The sequence below is a fragment of the Pezoporus wallicus genome, unplaced genomic scaffold (assembly GCF_028554395.1).
Source record: "Pezoporus wallicus isolate ANWC-B61680 ecotype Strahan unplaced genomic scaffold, APGP_CSIRO_Pwel_v1 scaffold_13239, whole genome shotgun sequence".
NCBI classification, from domain to species: Eukaryota; Metazoa; Chordata; class Aves; order Psittaciformes; family Psittacidae; genus Pezoporus; species Pezoporus wallicus.
The window spans coordinates 7,425,894-7,450,241 of record NW_026642052.1 but is presented as its reverse complement, the minus strand read 5'-3'; the positions used below and the strand labels follow the sequence as shown (position 1 = coordinate 7,450,241).

Genomic DNA, 24,348 nt, shown 5'->3' with positions numbered 1-24,348 from the left:
CGTTTCAGATACACAGAAACATTTCACAGAAAAAAAAAAAAATCATAAAGGTCACAAGTGCTTCATACTTGGGAGTTCTGAGAGGTATATTTAAACCCTGGCAGACTTTTAACCTTTTCTAGCTTACAATAAGTTTGCCATCCTCTTAAACCCCTTTGATTGTATGGCTTTTGTTCCCCTGAAAGGGGGACAGGGCTGCCTGGTTACTCAAGCAGATGCCAGGCTTCTGATTTGCATTTGATGAAAGCCACTTGTGAAAGCAGAATCAATGCTCAGATTTACAAACAGTAAATGTGGGTATTGGCTTGTCATTTCTTCCTAGGTTGTTGTCCTATAAAGCTGCTCAAGTTCCACTCTTTGCAAGAACATCTTCCTGCTACCCCTGCTGCCCATAAACACTATGTTAGATCGAGATGAAGGGTGAGTAATTCTTTTTATCTCCATTATCTGTTTTCTTTTTTTTTTATTTTATTTAACAACAGAAAAAGAAGAGGAAAAAGAGAATGAAAATGCAGCCATTTAGAATAATGCATTATAAGCTGATGAACCATAATAACTAAACTGTGTGTCTGAAGGGGCCTAATTACAGAACACCAGAGGCACAAGGGGGAGCTTATTGTGGACAGCAAAATAGTGCTCTAATAATGCTGTCACTGTTCTCAGTACAGCATCAGTGTTAATCTGTGTGGTTATATCCAGGTAGCGAATGGAACAGAATGCATCAAGAACAAGAGAAATGAGTCTGAAAGGGTTATATATCAAATCAGAGCTAGCAGGGAGAAAGACGTTATTTTGAATGAGGTTAACTGAAAGCAAGATGGCAGTGTCTGAACCAGTGTTTCTAAAATAAGGGTGTTTTTGAGTAGTCTATGTGCAAACTCCCACTGACTAATATATAAAGAGTGTACATGTATGCTGATGTATAGACATAGGAGTAAGAGAATCAGCAAGGATGGGCATTTGAAGTACAATCTTTTAGAGTGTTTTTAAGCCATGAAATCAGCTGTTGCAAACTATATCAAGACCAGTGCCCAGTAAGAAGAGCTGTAGATGTATCTTTTTTCTTATTAAAGGGTGTCTATGCTTTTTACTTTGGATATGTGGCATAATTATTAGGCATATTAATGCCTAAAACTTCAGTATTAAAAACACATCAATAATGTGGGCTAATAAAAAGATTATAAGAGAGGTGTTGCCATTTCCCTTTAATATGAGCTTGAATGAATCTAACTTGCTTTGGCTGTTGTGTCCTACACATGCTCCATGTTACTACATATGCTCCATAAAGCCTTGCTGACTGTGACAAAACATGGCCATTCTATAATAGGAAAGCCAATCATTTCCATGTACCAGGTCAACATTTTTTATAGCACTGGAGGTCAGAAAAATTACCCACAAGCAATAGGACTGAATATAAAGCTCATTCCTTTGTCTTGGCTATTTCTGTTTTTCTGTACTGTACAATGCAGTACAGCACATGGATTCATGAGCTAGATCTAAATGAGCTGTTGCAAATGTAACTGTTCCTGCAATGTAGGTGGTAAAGCCTATGATAGAGTTGTTGCGTTCAGTACAAGATAAATCAACGTTACCAGGTTTATACCATAAAAACACCACTGAACTGTGTCCCGTGTCTGATCAAGTTTGGCTACATTCAGTTTGGATATCTATGAATGTAGTTCAATTTTCTTGTAAGGGGTGTGTGGGTGAGATATAGGGAAGTTTTTGGATGAGAGGCTCTACTGTAATGTACTCAGTAGATATTCCCCATTCTCCTATCCATTTCTCCGCGCTATGTCTAAGGCTTCGTATTCTGTTTCTATTTTGTTTTACTAACACATAACTGTATCGCAGAAGTTGTTACAAGTTAAAAAGAAGGACTTGACATCTGGGTGTGGAATAACTGGTGCTTTTGACTCCTGGAAAATTGTTGGAAGCTATTTGCTCTTATTTGGTGGTTGCTGCTTGGATGATGGGGAGGAAGTTAGCTCCTTGTTTTAAACACACTGGCAGGAATAGAAGGTTATTTCTTTTTTTCTTCTTTTCTGTGTCTCTTTTTCTAGTGAATGCAATGTGAACTCTTAGGGTCTTATCCAACAAAGATGACGACCTGCAAGCCTGGACTCGCCACTTCTGTAACCATTTGGTTAAACAGTTACAGATAAACATGATAATCCAAATTATCAGCAGTGAAAATACAATTTTTATAACCTCACCTTTATATATTCAAAATAAAACCCTGTTGTGATAAATAAGGCAGCTGAGACTTCTCAGAAATTGTTCTAGATTGTAGTATCTTGTATGAAATCCTGATTCTGCAAGTCAACAGCAGAGTGCTAATTGACACTGATGGAGCTCGGAATTCAGTGGAGCTTCAATATCTAATGCACTTAATGACCAGTTTTAGGCACAGATATATTTAAATGAGGATCCCAACAATGGAAATTTTTGTATACTTGTTTAATGCATGTATTCTGAGCTGAACTTAAACAGAAGCCTAATGTGTATATTTCTTTACAAGACTAAGATTTTTGCTGAGGTGGACTGAACTCAGGTGTTATTTTCATTGCAGACCTAATCGTACTTTTAGTGTCAGTTGAATCTATTCAAGGAAGTTTATTTCAGTGGTAAGAGCAAGATACCAAGATTTAGAAACTAGGAGACACCAATATCAGATCTAAAGATCTCAGGGGGGTTATCTGCACATGTAATTCTACTTTTTAAAAACAATTTACCTTTGTACTATTGCAATAAATTGAAATTCTAAAGTGGTTTTAACGCTGTTGTAATAAATCAGTCTTGCCTTGTGGTAGTGAAGAATAAAGAACAATTTAGGGCATGGAAAAACCTTGGATGTATTCATAATACTGGAGCAGGCAAAATCCTGTTCTTGAAATCTTTGATAATTTGCTTATCTCCCATTTACCTTGGACTCACTTTCAGCTTTATCTGGTTCTTTTGCAACAGACAACAAACTCCATTTGACACTCTCTTTTAATTAAAGATTTTTTTGACAGAATTGATATGTAACTTCAGTATCTTTGGCACTCTTATTATTTCTTTTTCCTTCAGGTCTTTGAGAAAGCTGAGTGCTAAACTGTCCTGTTGTAGATAACTGAAAAAAAAGGAAGAGTAAATGAGTGAAAGCTGATTTTGGTGCACTGGGCATACCTAGTTTTCATTTTCAAAACTTCTTTTCTGTTTCTGATTAAAGCCACCCTGCCAAACCTGTTTGTTTAAAGTTTGTATTCAAAGGAGAAATAAAAAACATACAAGTTCATTTTAAATGGATGCTGTAAAAAATTGAAGTCAGCTTTAGAAATAACAAGAGGCATGAAACTCAGGACTTGGAAAGCAGTATACCACCTAAGCAGTCATTCAGGAACATGAAGTACTTTTCTTTAAACCTTAACAAGCAAAGCTGGAATCTGTCTCAAATTTTTCTTAAGTCAGGTTTTTCCTTCTTTAGCTGTTCTTGACTGAATTGCATTTATCAGTTGCATTGCTTGTCTGCCACACAGCTGCAATATTAGGAGGCATTTATGGTCCATACTGTATAAATAGCACAAGGAGGACTTTCTGTTTCATTTGAGGTTATAAGAGTCTCCCCCTTCCCCAGCTATCAAAAATAAGAGAAGGCTAAAGAATACAAAGAGTTTTAGTGAAGCAAAAAGAATAAAACCAAATGTACCGTTCATATGGGTATACTTCTCTGGGACAAATCAATATTAGAATCATAGAATCATAGAATAATTAGGGTTGGAAAGGACCTGAAGATCATCTAGTTCCAACCCCCCTGCAATGGGCAGGGACACCTTACGCTAAATCATATCACCCAAGGCCTCGTCCAACCTGGTCTTGAACACTGCCAGGGATGGAGCATTCACAACCTCCCTGGGCAACCCATTCCAGTGCCTCACCACCCTAACAGGAAAGAACTTCCTCCTTATATCCAATCTAAACTTCCCCTGTTTAAGTTTTAACCCGTTACCCCTTGTCCTATCACTACAGTCCCTAATGAAGAGTCCCTCCCCAGCATCCCTATAGGCCCCCTTCAGATACTGGAAGGCTGCTATGAGGTCTCCACGCAGCCTTCTCTTCTCCAGGATGAACAACCCCAACTTCCTCAGCTTGTCTTCATATGGGAGATGCTCCACTCCCCTGATCATCCTCGTGACCCTTCTCTGGACTTGTTCCAACAGTTCCATGTTCTTTTTATGTTGAGGACACCAGAACTGCACACAATACTCCAAGTGAGGTCTCACAAGAGCAGAGTAGAGGGGCAGGATCCCCTCCTTCAACCTGCTGGTCACGCTCCTTTTGATGCAGCCCAGGATACGGTTGGCTTTCTGGGCTGCGAGCACACACTGCCTGCCCATGTTCATTTTCTCATCAACCAACACCCCCAAGTCCTTCTCTGCAGGGCTGCTCTGAATCTCTTCTCTGCCCAACCTGTAGCTGTGCCTGGGATTGCTCCAACCCAGGTGTAGGACCTTGCATTTGGCATGGTTAAAATTCATGAGGTTGGCATCAGCCCACCTCACAAGCGTATCGAGGTCCCTCTGGATGGCATTCCTTCCCTCCAGCGTATCAACCGAACCACACAGCTTGGTGTCATTGGCAAACTTGCTAAGGGCACACTAAATCCCACTGTCCATGTCAGCGATGAAGATGTTAAACAAGACCGGTCCCAACACCGATCCCTGAGGGACACCACTCGTTACTGGTCTCCAGCCGGACATTGAGCCATTGACCACAACTCTTTGCGTGCTTCCATCCATCCAGTTCTTTATCCACAGAGTGGTCCATCCATCAAATTGATGTCTCTCCAATTTAGAGACAAGGATGTCGTGTGGGACAGTGTCGAATGCTTTGCACAAGTCCAGGTAGTTGACATCAACTGCTCTACCACTGTCCATCAGTTCTGTAGCCCCATCATAGAAGGCCACCAAATTGGTCAGGCAGGATTTCCCCTTAGTGAAGCCATGCTGGCTGTCACCAAGCACCTTGTTGTTTTTCATGTGCCTTAGCATGCCTTCCAGGAGAATCTGCTCCAAGATTTTGCCAGGCACAGAAGTGAGACTGACTGGTCTGTAATTCCTCGGGTCATCCATTTTCCCCTTCTTGAAAATGGGGGTTATATTTCCCTTTTTCCAGTCATCGGGAACTTCACCTGACTGCCCTGATTTCTCAAATATGATGGACAGTGGCTTCGCAACTTCATTTGATAGCTCCTTCAGGACCCGTGGATGGATCTCATCAGGTCCCATGGACTTGTGCACGTTCAGATTTTTAAGATGGTCTCGAACGAGTTCCTCTCCTACAGTGGGCGCAAGGTCTTCATTCTCACAGTCCCTGCATCTGCCTTCCAAGACTTGGGTGGTTTGGTCAGAGCCTTTGGCAGTGAAGACCGAGGCAAAGAAGTCATTCAGAACCTCAGCCTTCTCCAAATCCTGTGTAGCCAGTTCTCCTGAGAGCTTCCTGAGGGGCCTACATTCTCCCTAGTCTATTTTTTATTTGCTATGTACCTGTAGAATCCCTTCCTGTTATCTTTAATACCTCTAGCTAAGTTTAATTCTAACTGGGCCTTGGCTTTCCTAACCTGGTCCCTAGCTTCCCGGACAACATCCCTGTACTCTTCCCAGGCCACCTGTCCTTGCTTTCACTTATTATATACCTCTTTTTTCCTTTGAATTTTCCTCAGGAGCTCCTTATCCATCCAAGGAGGTCTCCTGGCCCTCCTGCTGCACTTCCTTCTGGTTGGAATGCAACACTCCTGAGCTTGTAGCAGGTGATCCTTGAATATCAACCAACAGTCTTGGGCCCCTCTGCCCTCTAGGGCTGTATCCCATGGAACCTTCCTGAGCAGGTTCCTGAAGAGGCCGAAGTCTGCTCTTTTGAAGCCCAGGGCAGTGAGCTTGCTGCACCTCTTCTCACTGTCCTGAGGATCTCAAATTCGAGCATCTCATGATCGCTGCATCCAAGGCTGCCCTGGAGCACCACATTTCCAACGAGCCCTTCCCTGTTGGTGAGCACGAAGTCAAGCACGGCACCTCTCCTTGTCGGCTCTTCTGTTACTTGCAGAAGGAAGTTGTCCTCTACACAATCGAGGAACCTCCTGGATTGCTTGTGCCGGGCCATACCTTCCCTCCAACAGATGTCAGGGTGGTTGAAGTCACCCATGAGAACAAGGGCCTGCGAGCGTGAGGCTTTTCCTATCTGTCTATAGAATGCTTCATCCGCAGGTTCTCCTTGATCAGGCGGTCTGTAACAGATCCCCACAGTAATGTCTCCCATAGCTATATTCCCTTTAACCCTGACCCACAAACTCTCTGTGGACTGCTCAGCTGTCCCCAGACAGAGTTCCGTACTCTCCAGCCTATCACTAACATAAAGGGCAACTCCCCCTCCCCGCCTGCCAGGCCTGTCCTTCCTAAAGAGCCTGTAACCTTCCATTGCAACACTCCAGTCATAGGAGCCATCCCACCATGTTTCTGTGATGCCTATTATATCATACCCCCGTAGACGTGCACACATCTCTAATTCCTCTTGTTTGCTCCCCATGCTTCCGGCATTTGTATAGAGGCACCTGAGCCGAGCTCCAGCTGAAGCCGGCTCATTGCCTGGAGCAGCTGGGATATCTCTACATTGCTCCAAGCATTTATTATAGGTTCTGGCAACTGACTGGGTGTGTTGGGATGGAATGATGCCCCTCTCCCCCAACACATCTAGTTTAAAGCCTCCTTGACCAGTCTGGCAAGCCTCCTACCAAAACTGCTCTTTCCTTTATCATCAGACCAGCTCCACCAGCCCCCCTAGACCCGGCCTACAAACTTGGGTCCCGTGTTCAAGATACCCAAACCCCTGACTATGACACCACCCTTTTAACCATTTATTAACCTGGCTAATCCTACTAGCTTTTTTTAGGTCCTCCCCTGTATCCTGGAGAATTGATGAAGAGACCACCTGAGCTCCAGAGCCCCTAACCACCTCCCCCAGGGCTCTGTAGTCCTTCTTTATGTTCCCCAGGCTACTACTATCTATATCCTTAGCACCCACATGTATCACCAGGAGTGGGTAATAGTCCGTGGGACTTACTAGAGCAGGCAGCCTCTCTGCCACATCCCTGATCTGTGCCCCTGGTAGGCAACACACCTCCCTTGAGACGGGGTCTGGCCGGCAGATGAGTGCTTCTGTCCCTTTCAGTGTAGAGTCCCCTACTACTATGACCCACCACTTTTTCCTACAAGCACCAGTAGAGATCTTTACCAGGGCATCAGCTGGCTGTTTCTGGCTCGAGTGTGTTTCCTCATTAGCCCGCTGCAGGACAGCAAAGCGGTTCTGCGTGGGGACAGGGGATTTAGGGGGAAGCCCCTTGTTTTTGGTTGTCCTTCTCCTTTTTTTTTGTTGTTTTTTTTGTCACCAGTTTCCCAGGTTAACGGCCTCCTTCTTTCCTTCACGAGGTAGAGGTGAAGCTTGAGGCCCCTGCACAGTTTGGGCCAGTGTCGTGGTTTAAACCCAGTCAGGCAACTTGTTCACTCACTCCCAGTGAGTGGTGCCAGGCTGACAACAATTGAGTCAACCCCCCCCCCCCCGGGGCTCTCCCCTTCCCCGCTCCCGGAGGAACAGGGAGGAGGATCGAAAGAGTGCAACTCCCACGGGTTGAGACAAGACCAGTCCAGCAACCAATGTACACAAATCACCACCGCAACTATCAACTACAACAATGATAAGAGAAAATAACAAGGGAAGAGAATACGATACCACCGGCCAAGAAACGAGTCCCACCCGGAAGCCCTTGTCCTTCCGGATAACTCCCAGTTACCCCCCACCCCGGGCATGACGTGCTGTGGTATGGAATACCTCCCTGGCTAGCCCGGGTCAGGCACCCCATCTCTGCTTCCTCACAGCTTCCCTTCCTCCCTGGCAGAACATGAGCCTCACAAAGTCCTTGGTCAGGGTAAACATCACTTAGCAACAACCGAAAACATCGGCTTCACCAACACTGTTTCCAGGCTGGAAGTCAAAACACAGCACTGCACCAGCTAGCACATAGGAAAAACATGACTGCTACTGCTGAACCCAGGACATTATCCACCCTTTATTCCATACCATTCACGTCGTGCTCAGATCCCACATTTTCAATACACCATCGCTCTCCCACATATATACATCCATATTCATACAGACCAAGAGAAAAAGATCATTTTCTTAGTGCATGGACCAATCCCTATAATGCTGCCGAGTTCATTCGGTCCATGATGTTCAAAGTTCATTCTCTGTTGGGGTGATGGCTGGAGGGAAGTCAGGGCCAGTCGCTGGTGACCTGGAGACATCTAGTTGATGGGCTATAAAAGCATTACACAGCAGGCAACAGCATACAATTGAGTTCACTGGCTGTTTTCCCCTAAAATCAAATCCCCTTGAGGTATACATCGGACTTCCCCATCTTCCCGCATTACCCACCAAGTATATCCAGGTCCCTGAACAAAAGCAATCCCACGAGTGGGTTTGCCTTTACCTGAAGCAGGAATAACCCAGACTGTCTTCCCCAGCAAATTCTTCATGTGCACCACGGGAACTTTGTCCCCTTCTACAGTATGTAAAAGTTCTGACTGGGCCCTGTTGGCAAATCCTCTGGTGTTGACCAACCAGGTGGCCTTTGGTAAGTGTGTATCCCAATGCTTGAAAGTTCCCCCACCCATTGCTCTCAGTGTAGTTTTTAACAGCCCATGGTACCGTTCGATTTTCCCAGAGGCTGGTGCATGGTAGGGGATGTGATATACCCACTCAATGCCATGCTCTTTGGCCCAAATATCTATAAGGTTATTCCGGAAATGAGTCCCATTGTCTGACTCAATTCTCTCCGGGGTGCTGTGTGGCCACAAAATCTGTTTCTCAAGGCCCAGGATAGTGTTCCGGGCAGTGGCATGGGGCACAGCGTATGTTTCCAGCCACCCGGTGGTTGCTTCCACCATGGTAAGCACATGGCGCTTGCCTTGGCGGGTTGGTGGCAGTGTGATATAGTCAATCTGCCAGGCCTCCCCATATTTATACTTCAGTTGTCATCCTCCATACCAAAGAGGCTTTAACCGCTTGGCTTGTTTAATTGCAGCACATATTTCACACTCATGAATAACCTGGGCAATAGTGTCCATTGTTAAGTCCACCCCTCGGTCACGGGCCCATCTATATGTTGCATCTCTGCCCTGATGGCCTGAAGTGTCATGGGCCCACCAGGCCAAAAATAATTCACCTTTATGTTGCCAATCTAAGTCCATCTGAGCCACTTCAATCTTAGCCGCTTTATCCACTTGTTGGTTGTTCTGGGGTTCCTCAGTGGCCTGACTCTTGGGTACATGGGCATCTACATGACGTACCTTCACCACCAGGTTCTGCACCCTACCCTGGCAGCAATATCTTTCCACAGTGCAGCAGCCCAGATGGGTTTACCTCTGCGTTGCCAGTTGCTCTGCTTCCATTGCTGCAGCCACCCCCACAGGGCATTTGTCACCATCCGTGAGTCAGTATAGAGATAAAGTACTGGCCACTTTTCTCGTTCAGCAATGTCCAGGGCCAGCTGGATGGCTTTCACCTCGGCAAACTGACTCGATTCACCCTCTCCTTCAGCAGTTTCTGCAACTTGTCATCCAAGACTCCATACAGCTGCCTTCCATCTCCGATGCTTTCCCACAATACGGCAAGAGCCAGCAGTAAACAAGGCATACTGCTTTTCACTTTCTGACAGTTTATTATATGGTGGGGCCTCTTCAGCGCGCACCACCTCCTCCTTTGGTGACATTCCAAAATCTTTGCCCTCTGGCCAGTCCATGATGACTTCTAGAATGCCTGGATGACTGAGATTTCCTATTCGAGTTCGTTGTGTAATTAGTGCAGCCCATTTACTCCATGTAGCATCGTCTGCATGATGTGTAGAGGAGACCCTGCCTTTGAACATCCAGCCCAGCACGGGCAACCGGGGTGCCAGGAGGAGCTGTGCTTCAGTGCCAATCACTTCCGAAGCAGCTCGAACCCCTTCATAGGCTGCCAGTATCTCCTTCTCAGTTGGGGTATAGCTGGCCTCAGATCCTTTGTATCCCTGACTCCAAAAGCCGAGGGGTCGACCTCGAGTCTCCCCTGGAGCTTTCTGCCAGAGGCTCCAGGTAGGACCGTTCTCCCCAGCTGCAGTGTACAGTACATTTTTTACATCTGGCCCAGTCCGGACTGGTCCAAGGGCTACTGCATGAACTATCTCGTGTTTAATTTGCTCAAAGGCTTGTTGCTGCTCAGGGCCCCATTTAAAATCATTCTTCTTCCGGGTCACATGATAGAGAGGGCTTACAATCGAACTGTAATATTTGGCATGTGCATTCTCAAGAACCCCACTGCACCCAAGAAAGCTTGCGATTCTTTCTTATTAGTTGGTGGAGACATTGCTGTTATCTTGTTGATCACATCTGTGGGGATCTGTCTACGTCCATCTTGCCATTTTATTCCCAAAAATTGAATCTCCTGTGCAGGTCCCTTGACCTTGCTCCGTTTTATGGCAAAACCAGCTTTCAGCAGGATTTGGATTATTTTCCTCCCTTTCTCAAAGACTTCTTCCACTGTATCGCCCCACACAATAAAGTCATCAATGTATTGCAGGTGTTCTGGAGCTTGCCCCTGTTCCAGTGCAGTCTGGATCAGTCCATGGCAAATGGTAGGGCTGTGTTTCCACCCCTGGGGCAGTCGGTTCCAAGTGAACTGGACACCCCTCCAAGTAAAAGCAAACTGTGGCCTGCACTCTGCTGCCAAAGGAATGAGAAAAATGCATTGGCAATATCAATTGTGGCATACCACTTGGCTGCCTTTGACTCTAGTTCATACTGAAGTTCTAGCATGTCCGGTACGGCAGCACTCAATGGTGGTGTGACTTCATTCAGGCCACGATAGTCTACTGTTAGTCTCCATTCTCCATTAGACTTTTGCACTGGCCATATGGGGCTATTGAAGGGTGAGCGGGTCCTGCTGATCACCCCCTGACTCTCCAGTCTACGGATCAGCTGATGGATGGGAATCAGGGAGTCTCGGTTGGTGCGATATTGCCGCCGGTGCACTGTTGTGGTCGCAATTGGCACTTGTTGTTCTTCAACTTTCAGCAACCCCACAGCAGAGGGATCTTCTGAGAGACCAGGCAAGGTGGACAGCTGCTCAATTTCCTCAGTCTCCAAAGCAGCAATACCAAAAGCCCACCGGTACCCTTTTGGGTCTTTGAAGTACCCTCTCCTGAGGTAATCTATGCCAAGGATGCATGGAGCCTCTGGACCAGTCACAATAGGGTGCTTTTGCCATTCCCTCCCAGTCAGGCTGATTTCAGCCTCCAGCACAGTCAACTCTTGGGATCCTCCTGTTACTCCAGAAATATAGATGGGTTCCACCCCTTGACAGCTTGATGGCATCAGGGTACACTGTGCACTGGTATCTACTAGAGCCTTATACTTCTGTGGGACTGATGTGCCAGGCCATCTGATCCACACAGTCCAGTAAATCTGATTGTCCCCTACCTCCACCTGGCTGGAGGCAGGGCCCCTCTAATGGTCATCACAGTGTTGGACACTTAAGTCTTGGTGAAAGGGATTATTCTTCGTTATCAGAGGAGATGGAGTAAAATCAGCTCTTCCACTCCATCTGGGAAACTGCTCACCAGAGACTGAAGCCGTAGCTCTCATGGGACGATCAGTCTTGGCCCTTGCTCCCCTCTTCAGTTCACTCACCCGTTCCTCCAAAGCTGAAGTAGGTTTTCCATCCCACTTTGTCATGTCTTCTCCGTGATCCTGCAGGTAAAACCATAGGGTACCCCCTGGAGTATACCTTCTGTATCTCCTCTCTCAAACAATAGGACGCCTTTTGTTAATAGCTGAGACGTGTGTTGGTACACGTGAGGAGCTGGATAAATCAGATACATCGTCCCTCAATTGTTTGATATCCTGGGACAGTTTTTCCACAGCTGAGATGATGGAAGGGGTGAGATTGTCTTCGAACTCTCGGAGTTTATGAACCATTTCATCCACTGTTAGTGGTACTATGTCATTCCAGGTTACTGTTGCCAATGAATGGGCATATGATGACAGTGCATTCCGTGTAAGTTTTCGCCACATGGGTCGTGTACATTCAACTTCATCTGGATCTATGGGTGTATCCCCGTTATTTGGCTTGATGTGATAGATCATCTCTACGATGGCTGATTCCCTCAGAGACTGGATGCCTTTGTCTATAGTAGTCCACTTGGCCGAACGACTCATAACAACGTCCTTGTACGGAAACGTTTCTTTCACAGCTGCCAAGAGCCGCCTCCAAAGGCTGAGGGACTTTTTCTCTCTTGCAATTGCTTTGTCAATTCCCCCTTCTCTAGCAAGTGATCCCAGCTGCTTGGCTTCTGTACCTTCTAGTTCGTGACCATCGGCCCCATTGTCCCAGCATCGGAGTAACCAGGTGATGATGTGCTCCCCTGGTTGACGGGTAAAATCTTTTCGCATATTCCGCAGCTCGGTTGAGGTCCGAGGTCGAGAAGTTACCTCTTCTTCTTCTTCTTCGTCATGTGATGATGACTCCTGATCAGATTCTGGACCGGGTGGTGAATTCATTGGTTCTTCATCTCGCTTCACCCTTCTTGCCTCCTTTTTGCTTGTTCTTTTGCGTACAGGGGCAACCAATATTGGTTCGAATTGGTCCTCTGGTTTGGCTGCAGTGATTATCACTGTGGTTTGAGTAGCAACTGTACTTGTTGCTGGGGGTGGTGTAGCTGCTGTGCTTGGAACTGGGTTAACCACGCTGTCTGCTGCAGCTGAAGCTTGAGCAGCTGCTGTACTTGCCACTGGGGTAGCTGCTCTGTTCATTGAGGCCAAAGTTTGAGCAGCGACTGTACTTGTCGCTGGGGTTGGTGCAGCTGCTGTGCTTGGAGCTGGGGTAACCGCGCTGTCTGTTGCAGTTGAAGTTTGAGCAGCTGCTGTACTTGCTGCTGGGGTAGCTGTGCTGTTCATTGCAGCCAAAGTTTGAGTAGCGACTGTTGCTTTGCCCTCAGATCCGCCGACATTCTTTTCTTTTTGAAGGTGCTGCATAGTGTTTTACAAGGCCCTGTAAGCATAGGCCAAGCACCAGCACGTTGCCGTGATTTGTCCATCTCTGGTATGGCCAGAATGACCACACACCTCATTTAAGTGTTTTACTAATTCTTCTGGATTTTGCAGTTGTTCGGTAGTGAAATTCCAAAGTACTGGAGGGGCCCACTGACCTAGATACTTGCCCATACTATCCCACACACCCTGCCACTCATGGCTGTCCAGCCTCAGGGAAAATCTCTCGGTCCTCCTACATCGTCGTTTGACCCCAGACAAGACCCAAACCTGACTCTGCTTAACTCTTGAAATCAGTCGTGGGCAAAACACACTCTGTATGCGTGTTAGCATGGTGATTCCCATCACCATCAGCAAACAAGTCTCAACAGCATTAAAAGGCCATTCAAAAACTTCAAAACTCTCAAATGTAAATGGTAAGGGGGGACGACTGGGAGTGTAAAAGGATGTCTCCTTCACAGGTTGAGCACCTGAGAAGGAGAAAAAAGATGTGTAATTGCTAAGCACCTCCATCATATACCTCCCAAAGTATAAAGGTGGTGACCACACTGGGAACATAAGCCAGATCAGTTTCATGATCAATGATTCTATTGTATTACAAGTCATTACCATAAAGTACAATGAGACAAAAACCTTAGCCCAAGCCCCACACTTGAAAAACACTAATACAGCAAATACCAGATGGACGTAAGATATGATATACTGAAACTGTGAGATCAAGAGGAAAAACCTTGAGAGCCAATAAATCAGCATTGTGACGAGTGACTATCAATCCAGTCAGATCCGTCGTTATCTCAACCCCTCGTGCCCCATGCTGGGCACCAAAAAGAAGTGTCGTGGTTTAAACCCTAGCCAGACAGCTTGTTCACTCACTCCCAGTGAGTGGTGCCAGGCTGACAACAATCGAGGGCCCCCCCGCCCCCCACCGGGGCTCTCCCCTTCCCCGCTCCCGGAGGAATGGGGAGGAGGATCGAAAGAGTGCAACTCCCACGGGTTGAGACAAGAACAGTCCAGCAACCAATGTACAACACAAATCACCACCGCTACCACCAACGACAACAATGATAAGAGAAAATAACAAGGGAAGAGAATACAATACCACCGGCCAAGAAATGAGTCCCACCCAGAAGCCCATGTCCTTCCGGATAACTCCCAGTTACCCCCCACCCCGGGCATGACATGCTGTGGTATCACAGTATCACAGTATCACAGTATGCTAGAGATTGGAAGGGACCTCGAAAGATCATCTAGTCCCATACCTCTTTGGCTAACCCGGGTCAGGCGCCCCGTCTCTGCTTCCTCCCGGCTTCCCCTCCTCCCTGGCAGAGCATGAGCCTCACAAAGTCCTTGGTCAGGGTAAACATCACTTAGCAACAGCCGAAAACATCGGCTTCACCAACACTGTTCTCAGGCTGGAAGTCAAAACAGAGCACTGCACCAGCTACCACAAAGGAAAAGCATGACTGCTACTGCTGAACCCAGGACAGCCAGGAGCAAGCATTCCTGCTTCCTCTCAGCTTCCCTGACATCTCGCAGCCTATTGACAGCATCCTGAAGCTCAGCCCCTGCTGCAGGAGGACCTCCACCAGGGAGCACCGAGTGCAGCCCTGCCCATTGTGCACCCTCCCCTCACCAGACCAGTGCAGGCACTCTCTACACCCCGAGCTCTGCACTGCAGCCTCCCCTCTCATCGGCTCTGTCTGGGTGCCTACCCTGGCCACCGCCGGGGCAGCCAGAGCAGAGCTCCCGGACCAGGCCCTGATTATACAATGAGTGCTCACCATCCCGCTCGCCTGCCTGCGCGAACTGCCGCGCAAACTGCCTCGACCCGCTCTGTTCGCCACGCTCCTGGTCGCTATATATTCATTATACTTTTAATTGAAATGGGAAATGAAAAATATTAAGGACCCCCAAACAATAATTTAAATGCAAAATATTGTGTAATTTTGAAAAGTATGTTGTTAATTTCAGGTTTTTTACCTGGCTTTCCTTTTTAATAATACTTTCTATTTCAGACTTCTCTATTTTTATTGCATAATTTTCTCAATGTACATGATAGTATTTAGGGTGGATATAAATAGTAAAAATTACAGGAGATAGAATTTATGTAAAATAATCTGGAAATCACCTGGGACTAAAACAGTCCTAAAAGCAGATATGCAAAAGCCTACATTTTAAAGTTCATCAGTTTTCTCCTTCTCAGAGAAACAGAACAAAGAATAGGATCAGGAGTTGAACTTATCCTCAGTCTCAAAGTATTTAAATCTGAGAGCTGGAAGCCAGAGGACTCCCTGTTTCCTCTGCTACTTGAAAGTATCACAGTCACATAACTAGCTGTTAACTACAGGATCAGAATTTTTCTTAATCCAAACAAATCCAAGACCATGGCAAATGTGAAAAGCACAAGTACCTTTTGTGGTGTGTGAGAGTAATATGAGGAGAGCAGCTGCAGAAGCTGCAGTTCCAAGTGGACAAGAGTAAGGTGTAGTAATCTCTTTTACAAAAGAGGATGGAATGGGTTACTGCAGTCTAAACTACAGCTGAAAGGAGAGGTCTTGACCTTGCAAAAGCAAGCATCAGAAGAAAAACATTCACTCAGCTTCAGATATCTGTAAACAGCCATACGTCTGACTACACCTCAGTCATGTAAATCTGTATAAACTGCAGAAATATCTCCTCATTCGAAATTGGAGGCAACTTTGTGGTTTCTCCATAGTGTTTCCTGCGTTCAAAAGTATCACTTTACAAATTACATTAGCTGGGAAGCAGAAACTTAGCCCTCATTCAAGGTATAACTAGGCACAGGTGTCTTATTTTAAATATGTGGAGAGCCTATCTACTGGTGAGCTCGTAGTAGCCCATTCTAAAACCTTTTGGGTGGATTTGCAGGTGTAATTTAAGCAAAAGTGCCAGTGTCACTGCAGTTCACAGGGTCTTAAAGGTCTTTTCCAACCTAGTTGACTCTGTGACTCTACAACTGGGAAGGGGCAACTAAAGAAAAGCTTGGGCTACTAAAGGAATTCTCCCTTGAAGCTATTCATGTGCACTGTTGCTGTTGAGTTTGAGTGAAGAACCATTCTCTGACTGCTATTATGGCAAGTGAAAAAGTTAGGGTTGGGAGAGAAAGTGTATAGTACAGATTCTGGTTGGACTGGAAGTGGACTGGTGAGAATCAGGTGTAAAAAAGGGTACATGAACAGTGTTTAATGTCTTTATTATAATTGGAATGTACAGAGTGGCTTTTGTAACTTTGAGGCCCCTGGTTTTGTGATCAGTAAAATGCTCCTTTGACCTGTGTAATAGATAATAAATGGCAGAGCCTTGACACTTAGATATTTTACCCTAAAACCTAAATTAGTGCCTAGGTATTTATGCTTTAGTTATATTTTATTTCTGTGTACAGTATATTGCATTCAACCATTTTATCAGGTTCTTAATATTTAACATTTTTTTTTAATATATGAAGTGCTTTTGAATTGTTTTGAGAGTTAGCTTCAGCACAGATTGTGCTGGATATAACTTAATATGGCCCTGGAAACACAGACAGCATCAGGGAAGGCAAAATAATTTTGGCAGTTCTGCTAGTTGTTATATTGGTTTAAGCATTTCCTTCCTTTGGTCTATTCATTCATTTTGGACCAAATTTAATTCCTTCAGTTGTATTTATATTACTACTTATAGGCTTATTTGTTAAAACAGATCACCAAATACCTTTTTGGGTTGATGTTGTTCTCAGTCTAGTCCCATAAAATGTTGAGGTGGTCATAGGAATTAAAGTTAGGACAGACTTGCTTAGTAGAATTTTGCTGCTTCTTAATATGGTTTTGAAATTATGAATTCAGGCAATGTATTGTCCTTTTTCTTGGCTTTTTGTTTGCAGTTCTGCATGTTTACCCTCTGCCATATCACCGCAGCTGCCAATGCAGCTGGTCTGGGGTCATGTTGTGAACTAAACTTTCTGGTGGCTTATCAGGAAGAAACGTCTGGGTAGCAATCCTTGCATCTAGCACTAGATCTAGCAATGATTACAGCACTAAAAACAAAGCATGAGTGTTTTTACTGATGTCTCTGCTGTTCTGTATGTCCAAGAAAATGTTTTTAAGAAAAACTTCCTGATATAAAAATAGAGTTCTGACCTTAGCTGATCAGTGATGCTCTGCAGAACTCCATGAAATATTTCCATTTCTACCTTTGCACCTACGTACCATTAACAAATTGGAACTTACACCAAAGAGGAAAACTGATAAAAGAGCCTGAATCATGACTAATGAAATGTATTCCTAAGCAGGATCTTTTCAACCAGCAAGCAATAAAGACTTCATGCTTGCAAAGCCACATGTTGAGCCAAAAGAGCAATAAAATAAGAGCCAGTAGAGAACTTGTCAGTTTTGTCAATTTTAACAGGCCTACATTCCTTATCAATTTCAGTATCAGCTGAGTGTATTTTAAATATATTACACTCAATTGTGTTGAACTTAGTGGCAAAAGTTCAGCATGCAGAGTGCCACTGAAAAGGCAAAACCACCTCAGAAAGTATTTAAGGGTTAATGCAAAGAAATAATAGATCTGTTTACAAGGTTACATGCTTGACTTTCAATTTTCCATCTCATTTTGGGAAAAAGTTGGGAAAAACATGGAGGTGGAGGCTTTTTTATGAAATTAAATACATTCAATTTAATGAAATATCACTAGTCTCTCCCCACGCTAGTGCATGTGCACCTGATTTCTTTGACAATTCAGCATTTCAGATCACAAATCTACAAAGAAGCAGAGGTTGGTTTTTTTTTTGTAATCTCTGGATATTTGGTGTATTTGCACTGATACCATAGGAGTTGTACAACAATAAGCTAAACATCAATTTAATACCTGCAGTATCTATTCTTTATTATAAGGCTATGATTAATGATTTTTCTGTTGTAATTAGAGCTAACAAGTGTGGGATCACCTCACTTCAGATGTAATCTACAGTAATTAGCAAATATGTAAATTATGCTGTGAATAGATGATACTGACCTTTCACTATTTATAAGGACACCACATGAAGAAGGCTGCAAATCTTAATACAAGTAAAAATTAAGTTCATTTCAATTTAAGGTATAAATAAGAGATGTTAAAATATACAGCTGATCATTTTAAGGTTAAACATGCCCTATGAAACTTTCTGCAAGGTCACAGCCAGCCTACATTGAGGATAGGAGCAAAACTGAAGACCTGCCAATTTAAGGCAACTCTTTTCATTGTTTTTCCTTTTTTTTGTGGACCCCTAAAGATTTTCCAGAAGTGATTCTGACTCCTAGAAATTCTACAAAAGTCAAATAATGGCAATATTTCACGTCCCATGGATCCCTTAGCAATACTACACAGAGTTGGGGTGAAAACCACTTATCAAAGACCATTTGCACACAGTTCAGGAATCTAGGCTGTTTCTCCATTTAAAAGTAGCCACTGTCTTGCTGGTAGATTGAGTCAACAAAAACTTTCATTCTTCAAACTTACCTGCATTCTATACAAACCAGGTCAAGGCAACTCGCTAGTCTCATTAGTTATCTCGCTGGCAGTGAGGAAAAGACTTAATGGGTGAAATACGGGACCTTTTCTTTTCTCTGATCCTGATGCAGTGTGCCTTGTTTTGAGGACATTTCCAGGGCTGTTTGATTGGGATAATCAACTGGTGTCTGCTAGAATTTTTTCCTCTTTCTTTGAAGGGACCTCATACTAAGTTGTTGTACAAATAGAAGCACAAGTGGAACCTAATGGGATAGTTATGGGGCAAATTGCTTGTAGCAAGCAAACATAACACAACTGGATTTATTTTTGGGTGTAACAAGCCACACATCTCTGCCACTGCCAGTCACTGTGTTGGGTAAGTTTTTACCAACAAAAACTGTAGCTGTAATCTTTTGCTAAGACAAAATTCTTAAAACTTCTCTGTCATCAATCCCCAGTACTCCTTATCTCAGAATTTCAAAGAGAAAGTAGTTTTCTTTTATATTCCTGACCACTTTTCCTAGTGCATCTGTCTTGAAAACTTCTAGGAACATGTACAGCTTTTCTGGCTCTGTGGTTAATGATCTTTCATGAATGACTCTCCTTTCACTCAAGTTCTTTTTCAGCTACTTTAGCCATCTGCTATTTAACTATTTTGTGCAAGCATCCTTACACAAAATGAAAAATGAAAACAGCATGGTTTCTCCAGTTTGAACAAGCCTGATTCTGTACTCTGTTGAGACTTGGAGTCACTTTGTCTGACAAGAAATAAAAGTGAAGATAAGGGAGACTGATGCAGACTTCACTTGTTCCTATGATATTAAAAAATTATTTTCTTCCACCATAAGTATAGTCTGAGATATATTGCAGGAAGAATTGGTGTCTCTGCTTTTGAACTGTACATTTGTCTTTTGATCTAGAGTGTACTTCTTCTGCTAATCTCTTCTGCTATGGGGTTTGCCCAGATTTTCCTTTCTTAAACTTGCTTCTGTTTTGACTAATCTCTTCCTCTGGGAACTCTCCTATCTTTACTCCTGGGTATCTTTTTAGCTTTCTATATTTCAAGTGCAGAGCACTTTATAGACCTTGAAACCCCGTGAAAAGCTTGAGAGGAGAAGTGATTCTCAGGAAGAAGGTTGCATCCTTTCCCCCTGAAACAAAGACTGTTTCCATAACATTGATTGACATTACAGCAGCTGGCCAAGCTTCTGTGTTACTGCCATTTGGGAACAGATTATTATGTGGAAGTATGTTACAAAGTAAAGATGACTTACAGACTGGAGCTAGCTGCCTATTTGGGGAACACACACACCTGCATAGCTCTTCCTATGTCATATAATATAGAATGTATGACCAATACTGGACAAGGCCTATGAGAAGACTGTAGCCTTTCAGCATTCCCCTGCACCCACAATCCAGCCAATTATCAGTAACCAAATGATTTTTATTCTAGATTAGTGTCTCCAGGTAGGGAGTGATGTGCTCTGGTGTAGGTTAAGTGGAATAACTTATGTTAATATAGCTATATCGGTGAGTTTTATCTATATCAGCAAGAACTTGGACCAGAATAAGCATAACACTGGAGCAGTTGCACTCTGTTCTGGTAGTTATCCTCTCTGGATGAGATGAAAAACTTGTGTTTTTACAACCTGAGATTGTTCTCTGTCCTAAGAACGTCATTCATGTGTAGGAATTCTCTGCCCCAGAGCCTTTCCAGGTTTCACTAGGGAATTACATTCTACGTGTACAAACGGTTTCTTCCTTGTTTTTGAAATGCATCCCTTCTTTTCTCTTTTGAATTGCAGCAGGTTGCTCTTTACAGCAAATGTAGCATCTATACAAATTCAAATCATCCCATAGCTAATGTCAGTATTTATTTGTTTTACTTCTTTCTACCACACCCTGGAGTTTTTGTGGTGGTGGTTTTGCCCACAGCCAAAATTAGGTTTTGTAATGTAATCCAGCAGTTCCGTGGAAAATTCGTTTTCAAGCGCTGTTCCTTTAGCTCTTGGGCACTAGGTGTCACTACTGATCTAGGAGAAAAACAAAGCTTGCTTTCTATTTTTGTTTTGAATTTGTACAAAGCACAAAATCATTTGTATATTAGAACTTTTGTATTGTCTATAAAACCTCATACCTAGGGACTCCATAGCATGGTCGGTAAGGAGGCATTGTGTTTCCCACATCCGCAAAAAGCCTGCTATGCAATCCACTTTTAACTACACAAGAGTTAGTAATTTTTCCCCCATTATGTTAGCTGTTTTGAACAGAGAATGATTTTAGGTGCAGTTCAAATCCAGGACCATAATGTAAAAGAGACAATATTTTTCTTTTTTTTTTTTTTTTTAAAAGGAATATAGAAAACTAGGTTGTAAAAGATTGAGAAGTCAGATTATATATGCAAAATCAAATGATGAAGTATACTCCTTGCTTGGAATTTCATTTGGGTCTTCTGGATTCCATTTCATGTGTTAGAATCAGTAGTTAGAAGGATTAATCAGCCTGCACACAATATATGGTGATCTCAAGAAAGGCTGGAAAAATCAGACGCAAAACCTGATTAAGTATTGAATGGTTTGGCCTTTTACAATTGTATGCAGGAGAACTACATTCGAATCTGGACATAAATCTTGTTCACTTGTTCACTGATAGCTCTCGGTAAATGTGAGGCACCATTTTGGAATGTGTGCTGCTATTCTAAGAAAATGATCTTTGGCCTTTTAGTGAAGGAAAACCTGCTTCCTTTGCTGCAGTGCTGTATAAACATCTCCTACTCATGTCTATTCTCTGCTCTTGGGATTCAACAGAGCTTAAGAAAAATATTTTAATGGAGACTTATTTCTAACCCCTGCTGAACACCTCAAGAAATAAATGTCTGATGATTACATGCACGTTTCTTCTAATCATTTAATGATCAGCCATTGATAGCAAAATGCCCCACTTGAAGGGGAAGGCCAGGGGGTTGTTGTGATCCTTTCATGGAGGAACTAACTATGCATTTTGCATTTTGTCAGTCTCCCTTTTTTTTTTTTTTGTTGAGAAAAGCTAAATTCTATGTGCCTGAGTCATCTTGTGCTGATCATAGGTGAAGGTGGCTGTTAAAGCTGTCAGTGGATTCCTTTTCTCTATCTGGGAGTGGAGTGGCAAGTTTTTAAACAGAGGCAAGTGGTGGTTTGGCCCTGCCTATTGCAGATGTTTTTGAATACAAAGATATTTTCATGGCACAGAGGAAAGAGCTCAGGTTTCAGCTCATCCTATTGTACCTGCAATGTATGGCTATAGTGCTTCGGTGTTTGGGGTTTCTTTTTGGCTACTCAGGAAAATTATCCCCAAGCACTGTTGAAGTGGTATTCAAAAGATTTTTTGTGTGTAAAGTCTTACCATAAGAGGATTGCTTTATTTGCCGTGCTACTTCATCAGCTATCTCAGAGTTGATGACTACTAACAGACTTGTGATCACCTCTGTTAATAAGACAGTTTCTGAGTAAAGGTTTTCCTGGCTTACCACTGAGTACGTCTGTGGGTGCCTAATAGGTACCTTTGCTTGTGCATGGAGCCCTTGCTGATTTATTTTGGAGAGCATCACCTATTATGACACAGAAGCTGGAAAGAACTGTTTAGCACCTCACCTTTCCAAATGTTAAAATGCAGAATTTCTTTCTGGAATTGGGGATTGATATCCCCAGAGACTGACTCAGCCCCTCTGCTGGTAGAGGCACATAAACTGAGATTTGAGGAAATCTTTCTGTTAATCTATATAAAAATAGCCATAGTAATAGAAGCCCTGTGTCCATACTGAACAAGCTAATAATTCTCTGTACTTCTCCATCAAAGTAGTTCCTTGTTCTTCCTTTTTTGTTGTCTTCTCCTGATGATAACTGTTATTTACAAATCTAGTTGCCTCAGTGTGCATGCTCTTCCCACAAGAAGTCTCAGGCAACATCACAACCTCTAAGGTAAAATCTGTCCCCATGTACTAAACCATGCATGTACTGAGAAGGCGAGAAATCAGACTGCTCTGCCAGAAAAGGAAGGGAGACAGAAGTATGGAAGAACTGTCACAAAATGGTTTTGTGAACTATAGTCTGTGGAGCTTCAGTTAGATAATATGTCAATAACTCCAAACTTATGTTCTTTTAAAGGTATTTGCTCCACTTTTTCCTCCTCAAGCTTTCACATGTCCCATGTACATAGAAAACCCTGAATTCCCTCCCCAAGGAGCAAAGAAAATGTTTCCTTTAAATTTGTGACAGCAGCACCAGTACTGTTGTCCATGTGTTTAATAAGAGCAGAATTGCAGTAATGTTCCTGCAACATGTGAGCAAATACAGTATTTCCACAATGTCTACAGCTGGGATTTTGTAATGCTTGCTGCTTTAACCGGTTTAAACAAAACAAGGCAAGTCTGAAGCTAAAAACCCCAATCTGATTTGCTAAACAAGTTCTGTCCTGACTCTGTGTATATCCTAAATCTTGCTCCAGCTGTTAGTCAAAACAAATGCATAATTAAGGAGAACTACTCCTTTTTACTATTTAATTTCCTGATAAAGACATTAAATTAAATTAGAAGGAATTCCCCCCAAAGCCCCCATTCCTAACTGAATCCCTGCACTAAAAGCTATTAGATTTTTCACAAAACAAAATAGCAAACAAGAAAAAAAATCTACTTTTTGGCTTTTAGATTTGTGCAGTTTAATTGTTGGTCTGTTTCCCTGATAAGGTGAGACTAGTCCCATGTCACTAGGGGAATGGTATCCTGCTGTGTTTTTCCATCCTCATTTACAATGATTATGTTATCAGGCTAGCCAGGCAAAAGGGTGGAGCAACTATAATTTCAAAGCAGGATTAGGTTGAAATAACGAGGTCACCAAGTTGTGGTTGTCATGGCAACGTCACATCTAAGAATATGGGATGCTTCTAGGAGATGAGGCAAGCCTGGAGTCTCCCTTTGCACAAAATCCCAGACTATTTCTGTAAAATTACTTAACTGCTTTTAAACACTTCCCCCCCCCCCCCAAAGTGGCTTTTGCCAAAACAGTGAATTCAAATTGTACACCTTTTTACTGACAGGGTCTTAAGGGTGTTTATCTCTGATCTGCTGTTGATCCTGTTTTCCTGTCATCTTCTGATTATATATTTTGGCTGTCTTTAAAAGAGTTATTGTTTTACATGTGCTACAAAAGCTTGAGACAATTCAAGCACTGCTCAGGTGTTTTGATTCTCCTTGAGATTTCACAAGCTTTTAAAACACAGGTTTCTCACCCTGGTCATGCCCTGCCATGGGACCTCTCCCACACCCGCAAATAAGAAACAGTGTTTTGCCGTTAATTCTGTGCTGGTGATGGTTAGTATCCATTCCTTAGTACTGTTTGATGGCTTTTTAAAACAGGTGATAAATTATTTTTCTTTTTGGTAGTGCCTGAGATTATTATCTTTAAACATATTATTTGTCATTGTTTCAAGTTACATTGGATAGGAAAAATTTGAGTGGCTGTAGAGCCTTACTTCACCGTGTCATTGCTCATCACAGGCTTTGAAGGAAACTTCATGGTACAAACTCCTGACAAGCACAGTAGGAAGCAGCTGCTTTGTGTGTGTAAAATCTCACCAAAAAGTTTTTCTTTTCCTTTTGCAAATTTTATCTATGCTTTAATATTAGTGTAACATTATAAGTCTCACAACACACATTTCTATTAAATCAGTTTGATTTTTGTGCTTTTTCATGATGAGCATCTACTGCTACCAG

The 24,348-nt window shown here is 43.3% G+C and overlaps 1 protein-coding gene across 1 annotated transcript in view; it reads left to right on the top strand.

Annotated features, from left to right (window-relative positions):
- Positions 1-385: 385 nt before the first annotated feature.
- LDB2 (LIM domain binding 2) overlaps positions 386-24,348 on the top strand; it is a 402,626-nt gene continuing 378,663 nt past the window's right edge. Inside the window, exon 1 of the mRNA XM_057426646.1 lies at positions 386-420. Within this exon, the coding sequence (XP_057282629.1) occupies positions 401-420 (20 nt within the window). The 5' untranslated portion in view covers positions 386-400. The remainder of the gene's footprint in view (positions 421-24,348) is intronic.